The 19854-nt window shown below is 46.5% G+C and overlaps 1 protein-coding gene across 7 annotated transcripts in view; it reads right to left on the bottom strand.

Moving 5' to 3' along the window:
* The window catches only part of Znf462 (zinc finger protein 462), a 179492-nt gene that overhangs the window by 59521 nt on the left and 100117 nt on the right, over window positions 1–19854 (bottom strand). For 5 of the 7 annotated variants that reach the window (XM_076564229.1, XM_076564228.1, XM_006985266.3 and 2 more), the window contains exons 3-7: window positions 14214–19834; window positions 13278–13442; window positions 11023–11126; window positions 7861–7979; window positions 4211–4402 (exon numbers count right to left, since the gene is read on the bottom strand). In XM_076564229.1, coding sequence (XP_076420344.1) covers window positions 4211–4402; window positions 7861–7979; window positions 11023–11126; window positions 13278–13442; window positions 14214–19834 — 6201 coding nt within the window. The other 2 variants (XM_042271195.2, XM_076564230.1) reach the window with 2 other exon arrangements.

Raw genomic sequence — 19854 nt, 5'->3', positions numbered from 1 at the left:
TTGGTTTAAAAAAAATGTGTTTGTCAAATGCTCTATAACCCCCAGTTTTAAAAAGGCAACTAAAAAAGTTATGATAACAACAACAAAGTCACAGAACAGCAGGAACAGTAGCAGATGCCCGTGGTTCCAGTACTCTGGAAGCTGAGGCAGTCAGATATCTGTAAGTTTGAGGACAGCCTGAGCTACATAGTGGGTTCAAGACCAGCCCGTCTTAAAAAACAAACAAGACAAAACAAAAAAATCACATTGGTCCTTACATTTTCTTGTTACCTCAAAAATGACCAAAATCTAAAAAATTCACATTGCTCATTCTATTTTTCACTAATAATTCACAAAATCAAAGACTCCTCCGTTGGAGGGCTATTGTGACTAAGAGTTCTTTGTGGTTTTTCTCAGAGCTGCTACCTAGGTGTCGGGTCGAAGAGCTCACCTCTCTCTCCTCCCTTTCTCTCTCTCTCTAGTTCATTTTACACTTAGTCTTAGTGACTACTTTTTGATTTAACAGTCTCATGGTAGCTAATTCCTAAAGCAAGCAACGTCATACGGCAGAACTGGATAGGCAGAAGAAATCATTTGTTTGCTTGGTTGGTTAGTTTTGGCCAGGGGAAATTCAAGGAGTAAAAAGGCAGGACATGGCTGAATTTCCAATTACATATCCACTGCTCATGTCTTGTGCAGCTTCTCAGGCCTAAACAAACCCCATGGCTAACCTCCATTGGTCTACTTTCTTTGTTATTGTATAGCTGTGCCTGTACGCATTTCTCTGGCCTGAAAGCGGAGACTTGGAAACAGCCTGATAAAAGCCAGTCCTATATTTTATATGGCAGGAGAAGGAACACAGTAAACACATCCCTGCGGAACACTTCCCTTTGTTGACAACCTCACTGCCTCCCCTTAATGCATTGTTTTGAATAGCAAGTGAGTGCCATTTCCCATCATCCAACGCACAAAACCAATACCACACAGCCGTCGCTTTTCTTCCCAACAACTGATCATGCAAAGTATTTAGAGGAGTCGTGAGACATGTCAAGACTGACAGCTCAGAGCCCAAGAGCCCTGTGGAAGCTCAGAACAGGTGTGTGGCCAGGCAGCTGGGGTTGAGAGCTGCCCTCTACCTCCCAGCTTCACTGTCTCAGCTCCCCCCCCCCCCCGCCCCCTCCCTTCACTACTTCCCTCTGGGTTAGGATTGAGAAGAGCCTAGACAGAACCTCCCCTCTGGACCGTTTCCCTGTGCCAGAAAGAACTGGCTTGCTCTCAAGATAGCAAGCGCTTGCCCACTGCAAAACAGCAGTGAGCATGTCAACTCATTTTACTGTCATTGTGCACGGGGGATTTAGATAGCCAAGGACATACTGGCCATTTCCCTGGGTTTATGGATCTCCACTCCCCTAGGCCTGCAACACATTTTTGGTTCATGTGTTCACAGTGTCCTGGCATCTGCAAGTGTGGGAAACCCTAAGTGAGAGCCAATCGCCCCACAGCTTCTCCCTGTTAAAATGTGCAATTGGATTTCACATGTGTGTTTCAAACACCATTCAAAGCATGATTTACAGGCTACTGTCTAGCCCCACAGCTGTTTTTCCATCCTCCAGACTGAGCTGTTTCTAGGAATCCACCACGAGCTCCCTGGCAAATAGTCCTCCCAGCGTGGGCCTCCTAAGTCATTCCTGGCCGCGCTAAACAATGTGAGGTCTAACGCGGGGCTTTAGGAGAACACTTATCGAATGCATAAACTATTAATTACTCTTTCCACGCAATTATTCCTTCACAAGAGCAGCCTATTTGATGCCTCCTTTCTGTTCACCCCACGTCCTAATCAACTTTTTTTTTGTCATCACATTAAACTAATCGTGGCTGGCCCTTGGATATGGGTTATTTATATACGTTAAAAACAGTACAGGTCCAAGGAGTTTTGTGTGGGTCTCAGCAAATGGTTACCACCTAGAGCTTTTCAGAGCAAATGTGTCCTTTCTCCAGACAGAAAACAAAAAGCACCACTGCATATAGGAAATTATCTTCCTGCAGCTGTGTGCTCCAGTCACTCAATGTCAGACCGCCTTGTTGTTGAGACGCCCACCCCTCTCCACAATCCAGCTTCTAAGACTCTGACACCTCCTCTCCCCCCAAAAAATAAATAAATAAAATGTTAGGCTTCAGGCTTGGGGCTGGAGTAAGCTCAGATGTACATGCTGATGTGTTCTAAGCATTTCATTTTCTGGTGCCTGAGGGCCAGAACAGCCTTGTGTTTATTTAGGGCTTGTCTGTGCCTAGACCAGCTTATAGCCAGCACAGGTTCAGAGAGTTGGCAGAGCCCAGCTCTTTTTAGCCTAGGTAGAAAAGAGTGAGTAAGTGGTCTACAGGATCCCCTTATCCTGGGACTGAGACCCGGCTCACCAGGGAGACAAAGGAAGGTTTGATATTTCGTGAAATGTCCCAGGAAAAAGCTTTACTGGGAATAGTATGTAAGTGGATCGGTTTCACCCAAATGGCTGCAGGAGTATAGCTTCCATTTCAGATTAAAAAGAAAAACACTTAATTAAAATTCACATTAATAAAAACCTTACAATTTAGGTCAAATTTGAGTTTGCCCTCTGGTCACAATATACTGCAACCTCCACAGGGCCAGGGAACAGACTCTGAGGGTGAGAAGGGTAATCTCTCTAGTCCTCCACGTGTACTCTCAACCACTGTGGTTTAGAGACTCTTACTGCAGCCACACAGAGCACCGACTTCCTTCTGCAGTGTAAGCTACAGTTGTGTGGCTTGTGTGCTCAGTCCACACACAGAGGAGGCAGAAGAAGCCTCCTTGTTAGTCAGAAGCCCTTAGTTCTCGGTCCTGTCTACACTCAGGGCTTTTTAGTTTCTTTGAATTTTGGTCTCAGGGCTTACCTCTCTGTTCTCTCCTACTCACAGACTTCATGAATAAAGATCCTTAATTACTGTTTTGATAACCTGAGAATTAGTCTATGTTGACAAGTTGGACTATCAGAGTCTCGGGTCACCCTGACCTCTCCATTTAAGCCCTCACATGAATAAGCCCAAATCCACACTTGCCGTAAATGGTCTCAAAGACCACAACTATGATCAAAAGATGAAAATCACAAAAATAAAATGGCCACTCACCGACACTTCCTGTGTGTCAGACATTATAGCAGCCATTTTACATGTGCACCTTGTCTCATTAATCTCTCCAGACTAACAGCTGAGGCTTACATATGTCATTATTCAACCTCACATACAGGAATAGAAAATAGGACTGCCTGGGGAAACATGACTGCCAGAGGGAGACGGCTGAAATGCAGGCCTTTGTTCCACTTTCTGTATGCCCAGCTCCTCCCAAGGATGGAATGGTAGATCCTGGGAGAAAGGCCTCCCGAAGCCAGGAGAACCGTAGACCACAGCGGATACTGGCTCAGACACACTGCAGGAGGTATCACGCGTCAGAGCAGGAGGGAGAAGCTTCAAGCTCTCCCCCACTCTCATTTCTCCACTAAGCATCCCGTCCTACAGACATTCTTGGAAAGCTGATTGGTCCATCCAGGTCTCATCAAAACAAGAAGCTGCCCCTTCACTCCCAATGCCATGCCAACTGATTGGCCCCAAGTCAAGACTGCCGCTTTGGCCACAATGCCAGTGAGCGGGCACATCTCTCTACATCTTCCTGCCTGCCTTTTGAAGCTCTGACACACAAGAAGGCAGTTCTAACCCATTTGCCGATTAATGCTTCCTCGACAAACTTCAGTTCTAAGAAAACACTGTCGCCCCTAATATATCAGGTGACCCACTCCGATATGAGTGCCCCATTCATTCGCTTTTCCCTTCTGTTCTGAGCTTCGGTTAGCTTACACAACTGACACTCCATACACCTCCCAGAACATTTTCCTACAGGACAAAATAGTCATAAAAACAACACACAGTCCATCTTGTATTCCATTCCTATCTCACTAGAATCCACCATGGAAGAAGCCAGCACTGGTGGACCCTACCAGCATGATGCTTTATTGGTATCCATGGACATTATTACCAGGGAGGGCACCATGCAAATGCAGAGTTTGCACCTCTTCCTACTCCAGTCTCTAGAATTTTTGTATCTTTTCCTTCATTTGAACCATCATATTTTCACGTAAGAATTTCCTCTAGGGAAAAAAAAAATTAATCCCAGCTCACCCCATGCGACATGGTTGATTCCATCTTAAGAGCCCATTCTTACCATTCGAGTCTTCCACTTCTTCGGCTGGGGTAGCCTTTTGAGAGGCGTGGTGGGCGTGTGAGGAGAGCAGACTGACAATCCGAGGCCGGGGAAGGGTCAGGGCTTTGCCGTGGACCTTGAGGGAGTGTTCCTTCAACTGGCTGATTGTCATGGTGGAAAAGGAGCACCAAGAACACTTGTAGGCGTGTTCACCTAGAAGGAGATGGTGGTGAGGTAGAGAGGAAAGGTGGGAGTCAGGAGGAAGAGGGCTAGAAAGCAAAACCACACTGTTAATTGGCTCCCTCGAGAGATGCGTTCTAAGGGTGCTCGGGCTAGAAACCCTCCGGGGCCAACTCCCTGCCCATTCTCACACCCACAGGTCCTACGTTAGAAGCCCTGACAAGCTCCATGGTAAAGCCACTTGTCCCGTGTGTGTCTCCTGTTCTGCCTGTAACAGGGCAGCTTTGGGATGGTTCCCACCCTCTGTGCCACCTAATTCAGAAAGGGAGCACTATGGTGTTAATTCTCAATGCTCAATTCTGCTGAAGCACATACCTCCTCATCTGACACATTGGTAGCCATTTTCTCACCACATATAGTTGGGGCTGAGGGTAAGCTCATCATGAAACCCCATTTCTATCTAACCAACAGTATAGGAATGGAACATTGCTTTAGGAGGGAGAATTGTATGTGTGAAGCATAAGTGACAAGGGGCCTGTGGATACTGCTTTCAGCATTCAATAAGTAATACATTTAAACTGAAACACAGCACAGAAAGCCATGATCAAATTAAGACAAGAGTGTGGCTTACCTTTGCTGTAAACCAACTTTCAAGTTCATTACATTTTAAGAATGAAGGTTGTCGGTGAGTTTGTCTGATATCGGACAGATATACACTAGTCTGATCAATCCGGAAATCAATCTCATTTAGAGTAACAACAAAGCAGTTTGGTCCCCAGTCTAATAACCCTACCCCTGAGAGTCTCTATTAAGAAAATAGCTTACAAGCCATAACCCTAGCGTTTGAGCTAAAGCAGGAAGGTCGTGAGTTTGAATACAGCCTGGCTGCAATAGCAAGATACTGTCACAAACCCCCAATGAGCAAGGAAGGGAGACAAGGAGAAAGGGAGGGAGGAAAGGAGAAAGGAGGGAGGGAGGGATACACCCTTAATACAGAGAAAACTTGATTTGAAGATTAGTATTATTTATAAATTGGCAAGGTGGATCAATGGGTAAGGCAGGTGAGGGCAGGGCTCACGACCCAAGTTACAATCCTGGATCCCACATGGTTGAAAGACCTGACTCCTACAAGAAGTCTTCTGATTTATACTTACACTTACACACACACACACACACACACACACACACACACACACACACACACACGAAATGGCATACACACAGAAAATATAAATAAACAAACTGAAAAAAAATTACTATTTATGCTGGAAAGATATGGAACAACCTAGACTTTGAAACAAAAGAAAACAATTAGACAAATGTAGGTATATCATCTTGATGAACCACCATTAAAATAGATTCTTGAGAACTTGTAATAAAACAGAAAATTAGGGATGAATTGAAACATAAAACATATGTGACACACATTATAATCACAACTGTGGAAAATGATTATAGAGAAAACAGTCAACAGTATCAGATATTAATAGTAGCCTTTATAGAATAGCGTTATGGATGACTGAAGAGAGTCCTTTTGTTTTCACATTTCCTCCAATAAATATGTACTTTTAAGATGTATTTCCTTAAAGGTGGTATGTTGCTGTGTTCCTGAAGCTTGGCTCAAACTCCTTGACTCGGGGGTCCCCTGCTTCAGTTGCCCAAATACAAGAACTATAAATGTGTCCCACTGTTCCTGGCTACTTCAAAGCTTATTTTTAAGATTAAATGCAAAAACCAGGAGACATTACTGTTCTCATTAATTTTTTTAAAGGTTTATTTGCTTATTCTTACTTATATGTCTATGTGTGTGCCTACATGCATTTATGTGTACCACATGTAAGTGCCCAGTGAGGCCAGAGGGTGTTGGATTCCCTAGAATTGGAATTACAAGTGTATGTGAGCCTTGCTGTGGTTACTGAGAACCCAGCTCAGGTCCTCTTGAAGAGCAATAAGTGTTCTTAACCACAAAGCCATCTCACTAGTTCCTCATAGTAATGTGAGTTTGGTTACATGACTCTTGCTAGGTAGCTATGAGTCCATCTCACAACCTAAGAGTCAAATCCAGTTTATCTGCTTGGTCCATCGTACCATTTAGCTCTAAAGCACAACAGAGTGCCAGGCATGAAACACACGCTTGTTATCCCAGGACTCGTGGCTGAGGAAATAGGGCGATTGCAAGTTTGAGACCAGCCTGGGCTAGAGAGTGAGTTTAAGGCCAGCCTGAGCTATATAGCAAGACCCTATATATAGACAGCAATAAAAATAAAACAATAAATGGAGAATAGACAAATTGAGAGACATATAGCAAACATACTGCTTTCTCCAAGCCAAGGATCTCTCAGTGGCTCAGAGCCACATCAGTGCCCAAGCTCCCACAGTGTACTGATAGCAGAATTATATTGCTTTTTATTTTCTTCTGGGTATTTCTTCTGGCAAATTATTGAGCACAAGGAGGCTAGCCAGCTTAATCAGCTCTAAGAACATGCACTCAGCTTAGTGCTTTGAAGTTGCAGTATCTGGATTGTTCAGAGACCTTCACCTGGGCCAAAGCATTCACCTAGCCCCCAACTGGTAAAAATGCTTTTTGACAAGGCAGAAGTCAATGAGCAAAGCTCGCCAGGAGTCTGTCCCTGCTGAATAATTTACAATCTACATTGAGTATTAAAAAGTAAGATGAACTCTGAAGTTACTTATTCCTTGGACTTTAGAAGTTTCCCAGAGACATAAGAATACTATCAGAAACAAACCTACAGGATCTCCTTGCTCCAGCTCTGATCCCCACTGGGGGATAGGGGTAGTTGTGTGGCTTAAGCAGTTTCATGGCACTAAAACAGCTCAACAGGTCCAATGCTCATGAAGCAGAGAAAGATACTGGTTATGAGTGGGTGGTAACAGTGAAGAAGCAGGCTCTGGGCAGCTTCTGTAAGACTGTTCAGAGTAAAGTGAGACAAAAGGCGGACAGGGAATCACACACACCTACCCTTTTGGAATGCTGTAGGAATGACTACAAGGATGGCTGTCATAGCTTAGTGCCCAGCCTGGGACAAATGCCATGCAGTAATAGAAACAGTACCGCTCCTGGACACTTGTGACTCAAGTGAAAAATCATGGCTTCCCTAAGGGTATCTCCTGGGAAACCTCATGCTTCCTGAGTTTTCTGTTACATTCTATCTCAGCTGTTAGTAAGAGTTTTTTGTTGTTGTTGTTGTTGTTGTTGTTGTTGTTTTTATAATTCTGTGATCAAGCTAAGATAATTCAGAAATTTCTTTTAAAAACAAAAACAGCATACTCTAAGCTAGTGGTGGCATGAGCCGAACAAAACATTGGTGATTACTTTGGTTTTATGAATAAAATTCAATTTTGCATTCTCTTTAAAAGTGAACATGCAACTACCCCAAGAATAAATTACGTTCATTCGAGTAGACTTTAAGTTTCACTCAAGGCCATGAGATAGCCAACTCAAGAGAGGCAGAGCACAAACACCAACTCACCAGCATGGGCTTTAAGGATGTGTGTCTTCAGCCGGCTGTTGTAGGAGGACTTGAAAGAGCACAGTTTGCAGCGGAACGGTTTGTGGTGTCCGTGATGGGTCTGCATGTGGCGATCCAAGCTGGAGATGAAAGAAAAGGAAACCAGGATTAACAACCGCAAACCTTTTCCCACTGCCCCTCTAAGCATCAGACTTCTAAGCTGTTTCAAGTCTTCCCTGTTGTTTTCTAAGGACGATACACACCATTACCAAAAAATAAATAAAGAGGCCAAGTTCTGAGAGGAATCATAGCAGGAGGAGAATCTGGAGGAAGTGATTAAAGGATGTTTTTAGAAGTCCAATGTGGTTGCACGTAGTTATAATCCTAGTACTTGGAAGGTAGAAGCAGGAGTATCAGGAGTTCAAAACCAGCCTTGGCTATATGGCAAGTTCTAGGATAGCTGCATGAAACTAGAGGGGCGGGGGGAGACGGAGAGAGAGACAGAGACAGAGACAGGTCATTTTGGATTGAGAGATTGGGTTCATAATAACAGGCATAGCAGATCATGTTTTTTCTCTTCTCATAGCACGGATCCCTGGAAGATGGTAATCCAAATACAGAAGGTTTTTCTGCCCTGCTAGTGAGAGTGCCTATCTAATTCAGAGAGACAGGCGGAGGGGGAGGGGAGGTAGGGGATAGAGGGAGGTTAGAGGTTAGAGAAATCTAGCAAGGGTTTTCTTTTCTCACATCATTAATTCCACTTTCATCAGGAGCAGGAGGGACAGGAGAGTTCCAAGTGCATGACCTGCTCACACGAGCTGCCTCGTTCCCAGGATCTACACCAATGCGGAGCACAGTGCAAGTGTTTCGAGGAGGCAGGAGTCCAAGGAAGGGGTGGACTTTCTCATAAGTACAACCACAGTTGCCACACATCACTCTTCCAGAAGCAGTTTATGAGGACACGACTTCATTAGAATGAACCCCTAGTCCTTCTTAATAATTATCAGTCTGAAAAATAATAAATCTAACCAACAAGGTGTGGGATGTTCTCATTTATACCGTACCCTAGAGATCCACATTCCATTCTCGATGACTCACGTGGAACTGTTACTGCTTACCACTGAAACACGTAATGTTCTCCTGAGCTCCACAGCTGCACTACCAATTGCCTCCGGACAGCTCCCTCTGGATGTCCCTTAGCTAGCCTGCACTCAAGCCGCGTTGCATCACATACAATCCCAGCACACGTCCCCACAAAACCGACTCTCCTCATTTCTGCAAGTGGCCCTGCCATTCTCTCAGCCAACCAGACCCCAATCTGGATGCCACTTCTACTTTGCTGTTTGGCCTTTACTGATTCATTCCTGAAACCAATCCCCTAACTCCTTAAATGAGCTCCTATTATTTCTTTTAAATTGATCTCCCTGGCTGAGCTACACAGTCAGACCGCCTGAGACAGAATCCTAGCTATTTACTTATGAGCTTGTAGCCTCAGGAAAACTATTTCATCTCTTTAGGCCTCACTTTCCCCATCTATAATATGGAGATAATAATGGGGCCATAGCTCATAAGGCTGTTTTGTAAATATAAAGAGGTAATAATTGAAGATACTTAAGATAGAGCCTGCTATATCAGCAGGTGCAATAATTATTAGTAATTATGAATATGTTACTCCTTCCAGACTCTTCCTTTTGCCAGTACTGTAATTATAATGCACTAATTCCTGGCATCTAAAGACATCCTAGTAGGGTGTCTATTTAGGTAGCCAGGAGGTAACTTCTACTATTCCTTTCACATAAGTTAAGGCTTATTTAAACCAGCAGCTTGGCCTCAGTGAGGTTGACAACTTCTTTACTTTGAGCTGTCTATTTCTCTCTACCCTGACTCTTCAAACTACACCGATTCCACCTTCCCATGGTAAGACTTGACTCAAAGTCCATAATCTATAAAACCCTCCTAACTCTCCCAAGCAGAGGGTGCATTGTCCTTCGTTAAATTTCACTGAAATCTCTTTTTAAAAAGTGTACCTTATTTTGCCGAGTCACTTTTTTTTTTTTTTGGTTATTCTTTTTTATAAGCCAATTATATCCTGCTCATCTTCATATTTTCCCAAAACATAATGCCAGGTATAAGTTATTTTTTTATTCAAAATAACTTACAGGGGGCCTCTGTGTATTATGCAGTGTGGTTTAATACTCAAGGAACTGAAAAGAATAGCAGTTTTAATGCGACAGTATAGATTAGATGTTAGACTCTAGATCAGAATAAAAAGTATGTCATCTGTTCTACTCTCCAGAGAAACATGGCTTCCTCCTGCCTGCGGTAGTTCCGTCTGTACTTTGTCTCCTTGAAACAAGCAAACCTCACTCATTTTCAGTCACAACAGAAATAAACAGTAAGATAGCTACCTTCAATATTCTGCCAGTCTTAAGGGGAAGAATATTTATGGGACAAAAAGTTGACTCTTCTCAGAACTACCCAGCCCCTGCTTCTCATCACTCCAAGTTCCTACTTTCAAAGCTGTGGTGAGTGATGGGACATGGGACATTGCTGCTTCTTAGCCTCCCCATATTTTTAGCAATTTGTAAAAGAGAGAGAGAGAGAGAGAGAGAGAGAGAGAGAGAGAGAGAGAGAGAGAGAGAGAGAGAAACAGACAGACCCAGGAACTGAACTCAGGTTGCCAGGCTTGGCCAGAGATGCTTTCCCCCACCCCTCCACCTTGCTGGTCTCCAAGCAACTCCTCAGCATCCATAGCCTCGTTACCTTCCAATGACTTTTTAGTCGTGCCGGTTAACAGGACTCATTTGCCCACTTTAACGACTCAGTTTTCCAAACAGAACTTGACTTCTTCAAATGATACTTAATTTTTGGCTAAATATTTGGTGGATCTAGCAGTAAAAACATCTTCCCTTGGGTAAACCATAACAATTCCACAATTTCTCAATTTTTAAATGCCAACATTGGCCATCTAATGTCATCTCATCACTACGGCTGTTAGTCCCATTTTATAGATGACAAGAGTGAGGGTCAAGGTCTCCCTATATTTGGGGACACCTTAGTGCAGGTGGAAGCCATGAGCTGAGCTTTCAGACTCATCGAGTGTCTGTCTCCTGCTGTAGTTTATCTGTCTTCCCTAAAATATCTTCTCCCAATACCAAGGACGAACGACCCAGTGACACTTACTTGTGTCTGAAAGCAGAAACAAAGGAGCAATACTGGCAGCTGTACTTGTCCTCGCGGGTGAACATGGCCAGGGCCAGGTGGCTCCTCTCGTGAGAACGCAGCCCCTGCATGGACATCAGGACTCGGTCACATTGACTGCAATGGTATCCCCCCGGCCGGGTTTCATCCGCCAACATTCCATCAAGCAAGCAGTGTCCACCATCCACCCGGCCCACCAGGCTGCCACTGTCGTCTCTGGCTGCTTCCACTCCATCCAGGAACAAGTGGGAAGGGTCTTCAGCCTCCTGCTAAGAGAACCACACACACACACATGCCCCACCAACAAAATAAATATCCATGGTTACAACCCCAGCTTTCTTCTCTTCCCTTCATGCTCCCAAGCTCGTCAGCATTTCCTGTCAGTGTTCTCTCCCCTGCCTCTCCGGCCACCGTAGAGGAAGGACAAGCTTGGGTGTCATTTCCTTCACAGTAGTGTTGGTTTGGGGATGACATAATTTGGGAATGGAGAGCCTGAGACATGCGGCATGGGCTTTCCCAGCCTGAAGACAGTTCATTCATTACCAGTCTAGAAAGAAAATTGAAATTGTGATCTCATCTATTCCAAAATAAAGTTGGATTAGGATTATCGCTCTGATAGAAGGAAGTGGGGAAACTGGAGGGAGACAGGTGGGGAGGGGAAGGGAAGGGAGGGGAAAAGCAAGGTCTAGCTGTGGTGGTTTGAATGAGAAGGGCCTCCGTAGGTTCATATATTTGCATTCTTAGTCCTAATTCATGAACTGTTTGAGAAGGATCAGGAGGTGTGTCCTTGTTAGAGGAGGTGAGTTGCTAGGGATGGGCTTTGATGTTTCAAAAGCTCATGTCTGGCCTAGTGTCTCTCTCTCTCTCTCTCTCTCTCTCTCTCTCTCTCTCTCTCTCTCTCTCTCTCTCTCTCTCTCTCTCTCTCTCCCACCTATGAATCAGGATATAAATCTCTGAGCTACTTCTCCAGCACCATGCCTGACGGTGCTCCATTACACTCCCCACACCCACCATGATAATGGACTAACCCTATGAAACTAGGAGCAAGTCGCCAGTTAAATGTTTTCATGTATAAAAGTCGCTTTGGTGACAGTGTAGGACAGTAACTAGGACAATAGCCATCGAAGAACTTTGGGCCATTTGGAAATGAAGCTGAGCAGAGATCCTTGCTCCCTGCCTCGATCTTGCAGATAAAAATGCCACCTCCAAATGAAGGTTAATGTGTGATTAATTCCAAAAGTTAAAGAGCAGTCTGAGTCTGACGTTATCAGTTTTTATTTAAGTAGCTCTTTGGCTAGGAAGCAAGCCTGGGACACTGCAGTAAGTAAAAACTATGTCCCTTGTCCCTGGGTTGCCAGTGTTCTCATCAAAGACAACGGTTCAGTGTTCAAGAAAAGATAAGCTTTACCTTCAGAGTAAACAGGACACAAAGGTCAAGAAAGAGCAAATAATAAAAATATATTCCAATATCCAGATGGAAAGGGCAGAAACCTGAATTCATTTCTGTGTTCAGAAGTGGGAGGTACCTAACTGCATTCTAGATGGAATGGTGGAGAATTAGCAATTGACACAGCAGCTGCTATTTGGATTATGATATTCAAAACAGATAGTCAAGTAAAGGTGGAGGCAGAAGACACTGGCTTGTATCATATGGAAAGAAGTGTACAGCAGACAAACCAGGTCTTAAACACTTTGAGTTTTATATTTGATCAATGCCCCTTGCACGCCTCGAAGAACCTGGAAAGAAGAAAACAGCTGATTCTCCAGGACTGTCACATGCCTAGGCAGATGACAGCAGGGGTGAGGCAGTGGGGGGGGGGGGGCAGACGATGGGGGCAGAGCCCACTCAACTCCTCCCACGAGCTCTGACAATTCAGAATGACGAGGTAGTGACAATCAGCATGAACAATGTGACCCCAAGCCTCCTACGTGAGAACGTAGGACCATCTTTGTCCACTAAACTGTCCCCCAGAATCAGAAACCAGAGCAAAACCAAACCTTTCCCTGAACAGAATGATGCGGGAGGTCCAACCTGCAAGGAAATCAAAACAAGCCAAAGCAAGCCAAGCATAACTCAAGAATGCCCGCATCCCAAGCCACACTCTGCCCAGTGCTTCAAGTAATGGGTTAATAAATAACTCAGATATGTGCATTCGCATTCACACGCACACGTACACGCACGCACGTACGCACGCACGCGCGCACACACACAGGCACCTGGACCTTCCCCTTCTCACCTTCACGGCAGCCGACACAGACGAGACGTTGCCATACTGGACGTGCTTCCGGAGGTGGTTGCAGATGGCTCGAAGCGTTGGGTGCACTTCCACGCAGAATTTACACTTGTAGCCCACCACTTTCCTCTCCTTGATCTTTGGCACCTCTTCTAAGTGACCAAAAGGCTGGTAAAATACAGTAGTAGCCATCAGTATACCACACCCTCCCTCAGAGGCAGGCATTTTACTCTCACAGTTTACTGGATGTTGTATTTTAGAGAGGATTAGCCAGTTAAAAACCAAAGAAGACAGAGGCAAATACTTATATATATATATCAACTTCATCAGTCACGACACATGGCCTAGTAGACGCAGTCTGTGGAACCCAGTTAGGCTCCGGCTGGTGAGGAGAGATTTCTGTGAAGCCCATAGTCACTGCTACTAAGTTATCTGGCTTTCAAGACTAGTTTTGACTACGCAAGTGGAATGTTGCACAGCTATTCTTTTAATGAACTTCTTGATTTAAAAAAAAAATCTATTCCTTGAGGTGTTAAGGTTCCTGAAGCGAACACTGGAGACCGAGCCACAGCTGAGACGGGCTAAGGATACCAAGAAACAGCCCACAAATGCCTTAGGAAAATCAAGCATCGTCGTCTAACTAGGCTTCAGTATACACTCCTTGGCAAGAAGACATACATAGAAACCACCCCAAACCTCCCCTGGGGAGCCATGGGAGGGAGGAGTCAGAGGGAGAAGGGGAGGGGAACAGGACCATGGAGTGGGGTGAGTATAGAATGGGAGATAATCAAGCTCGAAATGTTTAATTGACTTATTGAGCTCTCTGGCAAGCTAAGTCACTAGGAAGCCTGCAGCAGTTTGGCTGGCAACGAAGGAGTGCGTGTGGGCACCAGTGATGAGAGGCCTCCTGGGGGAAGGGAAATCAAAACATATCCTTACCCTCTCTTGTTTGAAATCTGCAAAAGCACCATCTGCATATTTCTGCTTGCTCAAAAGCTGTTTCCTCCTCTCCTGACGTTTGGCACGCTTCTGGAATTCCTCATTGTGAATGTTCAAGTGTGAGGTCAGCTCGGCTGTGCTTTGCAATTTACTATCACAGTGCTTACACTGGAAGGTGGAGTTCTGGAAGCGGGGGCCGCTGCCGAGAATGATGAAGTCCCTCTTGAGGTCCCGGCTGTGGTGGTCTGTGTAATGCATGCACAGCAACTCTGCCGTGCTGAAGGACAGCTTGAAGCATTTGATGCAGCGGAATGGGAGCCACTCCATGTCCTGAGCTTCGCCCTCCACCTCGGCTCTCTCAAAGTTGCTTCTCTCTTCTTCTTCCATCAATGGGGGCTTCTCATGTTCGTCTGCATAGACAGCTGTGAAGTAGCCCCCCAACTTGCTCGCATGTTGCTTCTTTGGGAACACCCCTGGGTGGCGCTTCATATAATGGGACACGATGCCTTTCTTGCTGAAAGATTGGAAAGAACATAAGGAGCACTTTTTCTTCTCCACAGCCCGCCGTAGTTCCTCGCTCAGCTGAGGGGAGTCATCTTTGGGTGGGGATGGGATGATCACCTTGTTGGGTTTGTCACTGATGGTCCTGGAGGCTGCAAGGCAGTGGGTGTAATAGGCGTCAATGTCGTGGCGCTTCTGGTAGTGGGCTGCCAGTCCCTTGCGAATGGGGTTGGTGTAGGCACACAGGGCACACTTGAAGAGATTGTTCTTGCCCTCGGGTTGGGCACGGACGTTATTGTGCTTGATCCGGTAGTGTCTGGCAATGCCCTTCCTCGTGGAACAGAAGTACTTGCAGAGCTGGCACCGGAACACAGTGTGGGAGACCAGATGCGAGGTAGAGAAGTGAGAAGTAGACATGGGATCCTCTCCCACCTCCTCCTCGGTCACTGAGACCTGGGAGGGGCTCACTTCAGTGGTTATCTCAGGTTCGAGGGTGACTGGCAGCTTCGGGGGAGATGGGGAAAAGACATCAAACTCGGGCTGGTTGTGGTACTTCTCATAGTGGATTTTGAGTTTCTCCAGAGTGCCATGTGTATATGGACACAGCTTGCACCGGTAGGCACCATACCCTTGTTTGAAAATCCTGCTTGTCTCCTCCACGTCATTCTGGGATATGTCAGCAGACTGCTCCACATCATGCACAAAGTCCTCAGCGGTCACCTTGATGGCCGGGTGTCGCTTCTGGTAGTGTGTCAGGACGCCATGGATGCGAGTGTTGATGTATGGACAATGCCTGCATTTGTAGACGGCGCCCGGGTTGATGTCAATATCCTGTGCAAAGTCAGCAGCCTTCACTTTCATGCCAGGATGCTTCTTCCCGTAATGGGTGAGGAGGCCATGCAAGTTGTTGTACTCAGACTGGCACACTGTGCATTGGTATGGGGTGGAAGATATAGCAGGGTTAGCTGAAGCCAGATGAATGCTTTTCTCTGGGGAAAGTCTTACATCCTCTGGGCACTCAGCTTCCTGCTCAGGGAGGGGGGTGGGCATACTGTTTTCACAATTCACAGGGCCTATCAACTCTTCAGGCGCAAGGATGGCCTTGTCTACACCATCTTTCTCCTTGATGATATCCAGCAACACAGACTCATCACCATTCATGGCCCAGGGGTGGAATGCTTGGTAATGATTGGTGATGTCCCAGATGGAGACGGCTTCAAAAACACAGTCCCTACATCGGTATGTTTTGGCTTCAGCTGGCATGGTGAGAGTGGGAGAGGATGGGTCTGGCCCAGCCCAGAGCTTGGTAGCCATGTAGGTATAATCTACATAATGCTCAGGGTGCCTCCTTTGATAATGCAGGAGCAAACCACTGGGCTCCATGTGGGAGTAGATGCACCACTCACAGTGGTAGCCAGCTTCTATTAAGCCATCCAGAAACGCCCAGCGCATGATGGACGTGACCGTGGCCTTCAGGGCAGGGTGGTCTTTCTTGATATGCTTCCTCAGTGCATAGAAATAAGGAGAGGTGTACGAGCACTGCCTGCACTTAAGCGCTCGAAGTTTCGTTTTGTCCCGTTCCATCCCAGAAGCGGGGAGAAGCACACAGCCGGCGGGCTTCTGGTTTCGGTCACAGAGGCTTCTGATGGTGGCTGTGTGCTGCCTGATGACATCCGCATTGGCCTTGAAGTCCCGGTGCTTCTTCTGATAATGGATGAGGACCCCTTTGACCGTCCGGTTCCCGTAATCACAGTGCTGGCAGAAGAACATCTCGGTCTCCGCCGGAGGGCAATCTGTCTCCGAGCTGCTCCGGTTCAGCGGCAGGGGGGCAGGAGGCCGAGGGGACTCTTGGAGCCCTTCTGTCCCTCGCATCATGGCAGCTGTGGGAGGAGCCTGTCTGATATATTTGGCAGTGACCTTTATTTCTGGGTGTCTTTTCTGGTAGTGAACAAGCACCCCCACAACTGACCGATTGCTGTAGGAGCAGTGTTTGCAGTAGTAAAGCTCAATACTGAGGTCTGGTGGCGGGGGCTGTGGGGGGGGTGGGGAACCCATGTTGGACATTTTGGGAGACAATGGAGCACCCACCTCAAATGATAATTGGGAAAGGGCAGAGCCTCTGTCCACAGACACCATGCGCATGGTTTTCTGGATCCTAAAGTACGAGGCCTTTTCTTCAGGGTGTTTCTTCTGATAGTGAACCAAGACAGAGTGCATGTTGGGGCTTGCAAACGAGCAAACATCACAATCATAAACGACCACGGTGTTGACTGAAGGGTCCTTCTGGTTTTCACATTCTGGAGTAAAGGTCTTGGGAGGCGTATTTTTGTTAAACGTAGCGGGCATACCACCACCACGAGCCACGGGCGTGGATGTCGCCATACTCTTGGGAGCCGAATTCAGAATCTCCCGCAGGGTCTGGGACTCAGCATTCAGCCCTTCCTGCTGCTCTACAACATAGCTTGAAAATATCATGGCGTTGTTGATTTTCACCGTGGGATGCATTCTTTGGTAATGTGGCATCAGGCTTCTGACATTTGGACTTGTGTAGGAACAAAACCGACATCGGTAGATCAGGTCTGAATGGTCAAAGTTGAGTACATTCATGGCCTCTGGGTGATGTTCACCGTAATGCTGTTGGAGGTCTTCAAAGTTGGTGTAGTCGATGTAGCATTCCAGGCACCTGTACACTGCGCTATGGTCATTGGGGTCCAAGATATACCTAAAGCTGAACTTAATGTATGGGTGCATTCGCTGATAGTGTGTGCTAACACTCCGGGCAGACTTATTATTAAAGTCACAGTGTTTACAATAGTAAAGCCTTCCAGAGTCACCGAAATCTGTATTTTCATTATTATGTTCCGTCCCATAGATAGGGGGTTGGGTGTTTAGCAGAGCCGCATTGGACACTTGATGATCTTTCATGCTTGTTGAAGAGCCATAGTAATCCTCTTCATCTTCAGAAAGCGTGAGTTCAATCTCAGCCCCATTGGTGGCATTGTAATCGTGGGTGATACTTCTGTAGGTGGGCTCTTTCTGGGACTCACTGGTGTCTCTGGCCCAAATCTGTTGGGCTGCAAAGGAAGTGGGAACCTCCATGATGGATTCTGTTGTCTCTTCTTCCCTGTCCAGCTCCACCTCTATCTCTACTTCATTGTCATCCTCTTCTTCCTCATCATCCTCAACATTGATGATCGCATCTTCCTGCAGTTTGGTTTGGTTGATTTTGCTCTGCAAATTGCTCGCGATCTCGTCAATCCTTGTTCGCTTCTTCACAGGCGATAAATCAAGAGGAAAGTCATTAGCAAGCTTCCTAGAGGCCTTAGCTACAAAGTTATTCTTGGAGGACAACCCAAGAATTGAGGTCTGACTTTTCTTCACAGTGTTGCTGGAAGAGGGGTGGCTCTCTGTCTCGTTTTCCAGTGGTAGGCTTGAGGGCGGCCCCTCGAATTTTGGCAAGTTGTCGCAGAACGAGTGCTTGTGCTGCTGATGGACTCTTAGCCCTTTGAGAGTCATGGTGGAGTAACTACACATGGTGCACTTGTAAGGGTGCAAGGGTGGGACCTGGGTGGGCGGCTGGGGCTGCTGCGTTGGTGGTGGCTGCGGCTGGGGTGGCACCTGGTGTGGTGACTGCAGCTGCGGCGGCGGTGGCGGCGGCTGCTGCAGTGGCTGCGATGGTGGCGGTGGCGGCGGTGGTGGTGGAGGTGGCTGTGGTGGCTGCTGCTGCTGCAAGGAATCCAACATGACTCCCGACTTCCTGCCATTGATGCTGGAGCTCTCGTAAGATACCATACCTTCATTCAAAGAGGAAGAGAGGCTTTCGCTCTGAGAGTTCACAGCATCCCAATCTGACGTACCCGTGTGACACTGTTTATGAGCCCCAAGTTTTAAGGAGCTCTTGCAAGTAAATGGACACTCGTCACATTTGTAGACAGCTGTCTTTCCAGATAAGTGGATGTTTTCTATGTGGCGGGAAATGCTGCGCCGATGCATGGTGAGGAAAGGACAAAAGGGACACTGGAACCTATTCATGAACCTTCTAAATGGAATCCCCTTGGTCTCTAACAGTTTGTTGCCATCAGAGCCCATCAGCTGCTCTGCAGACAGGCCTGATGCCTGGTGATCCATAACACTTAAACCGTTCTCACTGTCTATCTCATTTAACTCCTCGTCAGAACTAGAGTCATTCAGCATGCTGTTAGTGTCCAGGTCAGCAGACGAATTAGTCATGTCAGACATTCCATAACGGGACCTTTCTGTCAAGTTCACAAGGCCAGAATTATGAGGTGACTTCGGCTTCATCTGAGGGTAAGACATAGAAGAAAACTTGGAAGCTGAAGAAGAATTGGGTCTCATGATGGAGTTGCCGACGGAGCCCCTGAAATTGGAGACGTTAGTGTTGGGCATCTCCCGGCTTGCAGCATTCATGGACAGGTAGGGGGAGGTGGACGTGGGGCTGGGTTCATTATTGTTCTGCACTTCCGGCACATTAGTCCCTTCTTGCTGCTGCCTGATGCTGGAAAGGATCTTGACCATACTTCGGTGTTTCTTCATCATGTGATCGCACCAGCGTTCTCGGCGGGGGGTCTGGTAGCTGCACCACTCACAACAGAAGTTGCCTCGAGACTTGGTCAAAGGCTTGACCATGGATTCCAAGATGCTGCGCTCCACAACCTCTGCTGGTAGTTCCTTGCAGGGGTCCTGCAAGGACACGGGTGGAACCACAGGGTCTGGCAGTGGGGCAGGAGCAGGTGGTGGCGCGGTGGTCTCCTTCAAACTGTTTTTGTGGTACATCTTCTGATGTTTAATTATCCTTGCCCTCCGAGGTGATTTGTATGTGCAAAACTGGCAAGAAAAGACCTTTCCAAATCCTTCGTGCATCATGATATTATAATTTAAGGATCCTGGGACAGGAGGTCCTGCTGAACTCCCTTCAGCTTGAGCTCCATGGACCTTCCTAGAATGTTCTATGAGGAGATTTTTTGACCTGAAGTAGCGTACGCAGAACTTGCACTGAAAAAATTTGTTGGTTGGTTTGGGATTAGGGGCAATATGCTGACCGTAATATCCTGGACTGTGGCCATAGTAACTTCCGCTCCCCAATGCAGCTGCACTTTGACCTAAAGAGAAGATTTAAGAA

This window comes from Peromyscus maniculatus, chromosome 2 (genome assembly GCF_049852395.1).
Source record: "Peromyscus maniculatus bairdii isolate BWxNUB_F1_BW_parent chromosome 2, HU_Pman_BW_mat_3.1, whole genome shotgun sequence".
Taxonomy (NCBI): Eukaryota; Metazoa; Chordata; class Mammalia; order Rodentia; family Cricetidae; genus Peromyscus; species Peromyscus maniculatus.
This window is presented reverse-complemented; position numbering and strand designations above follow the sequence as displayed.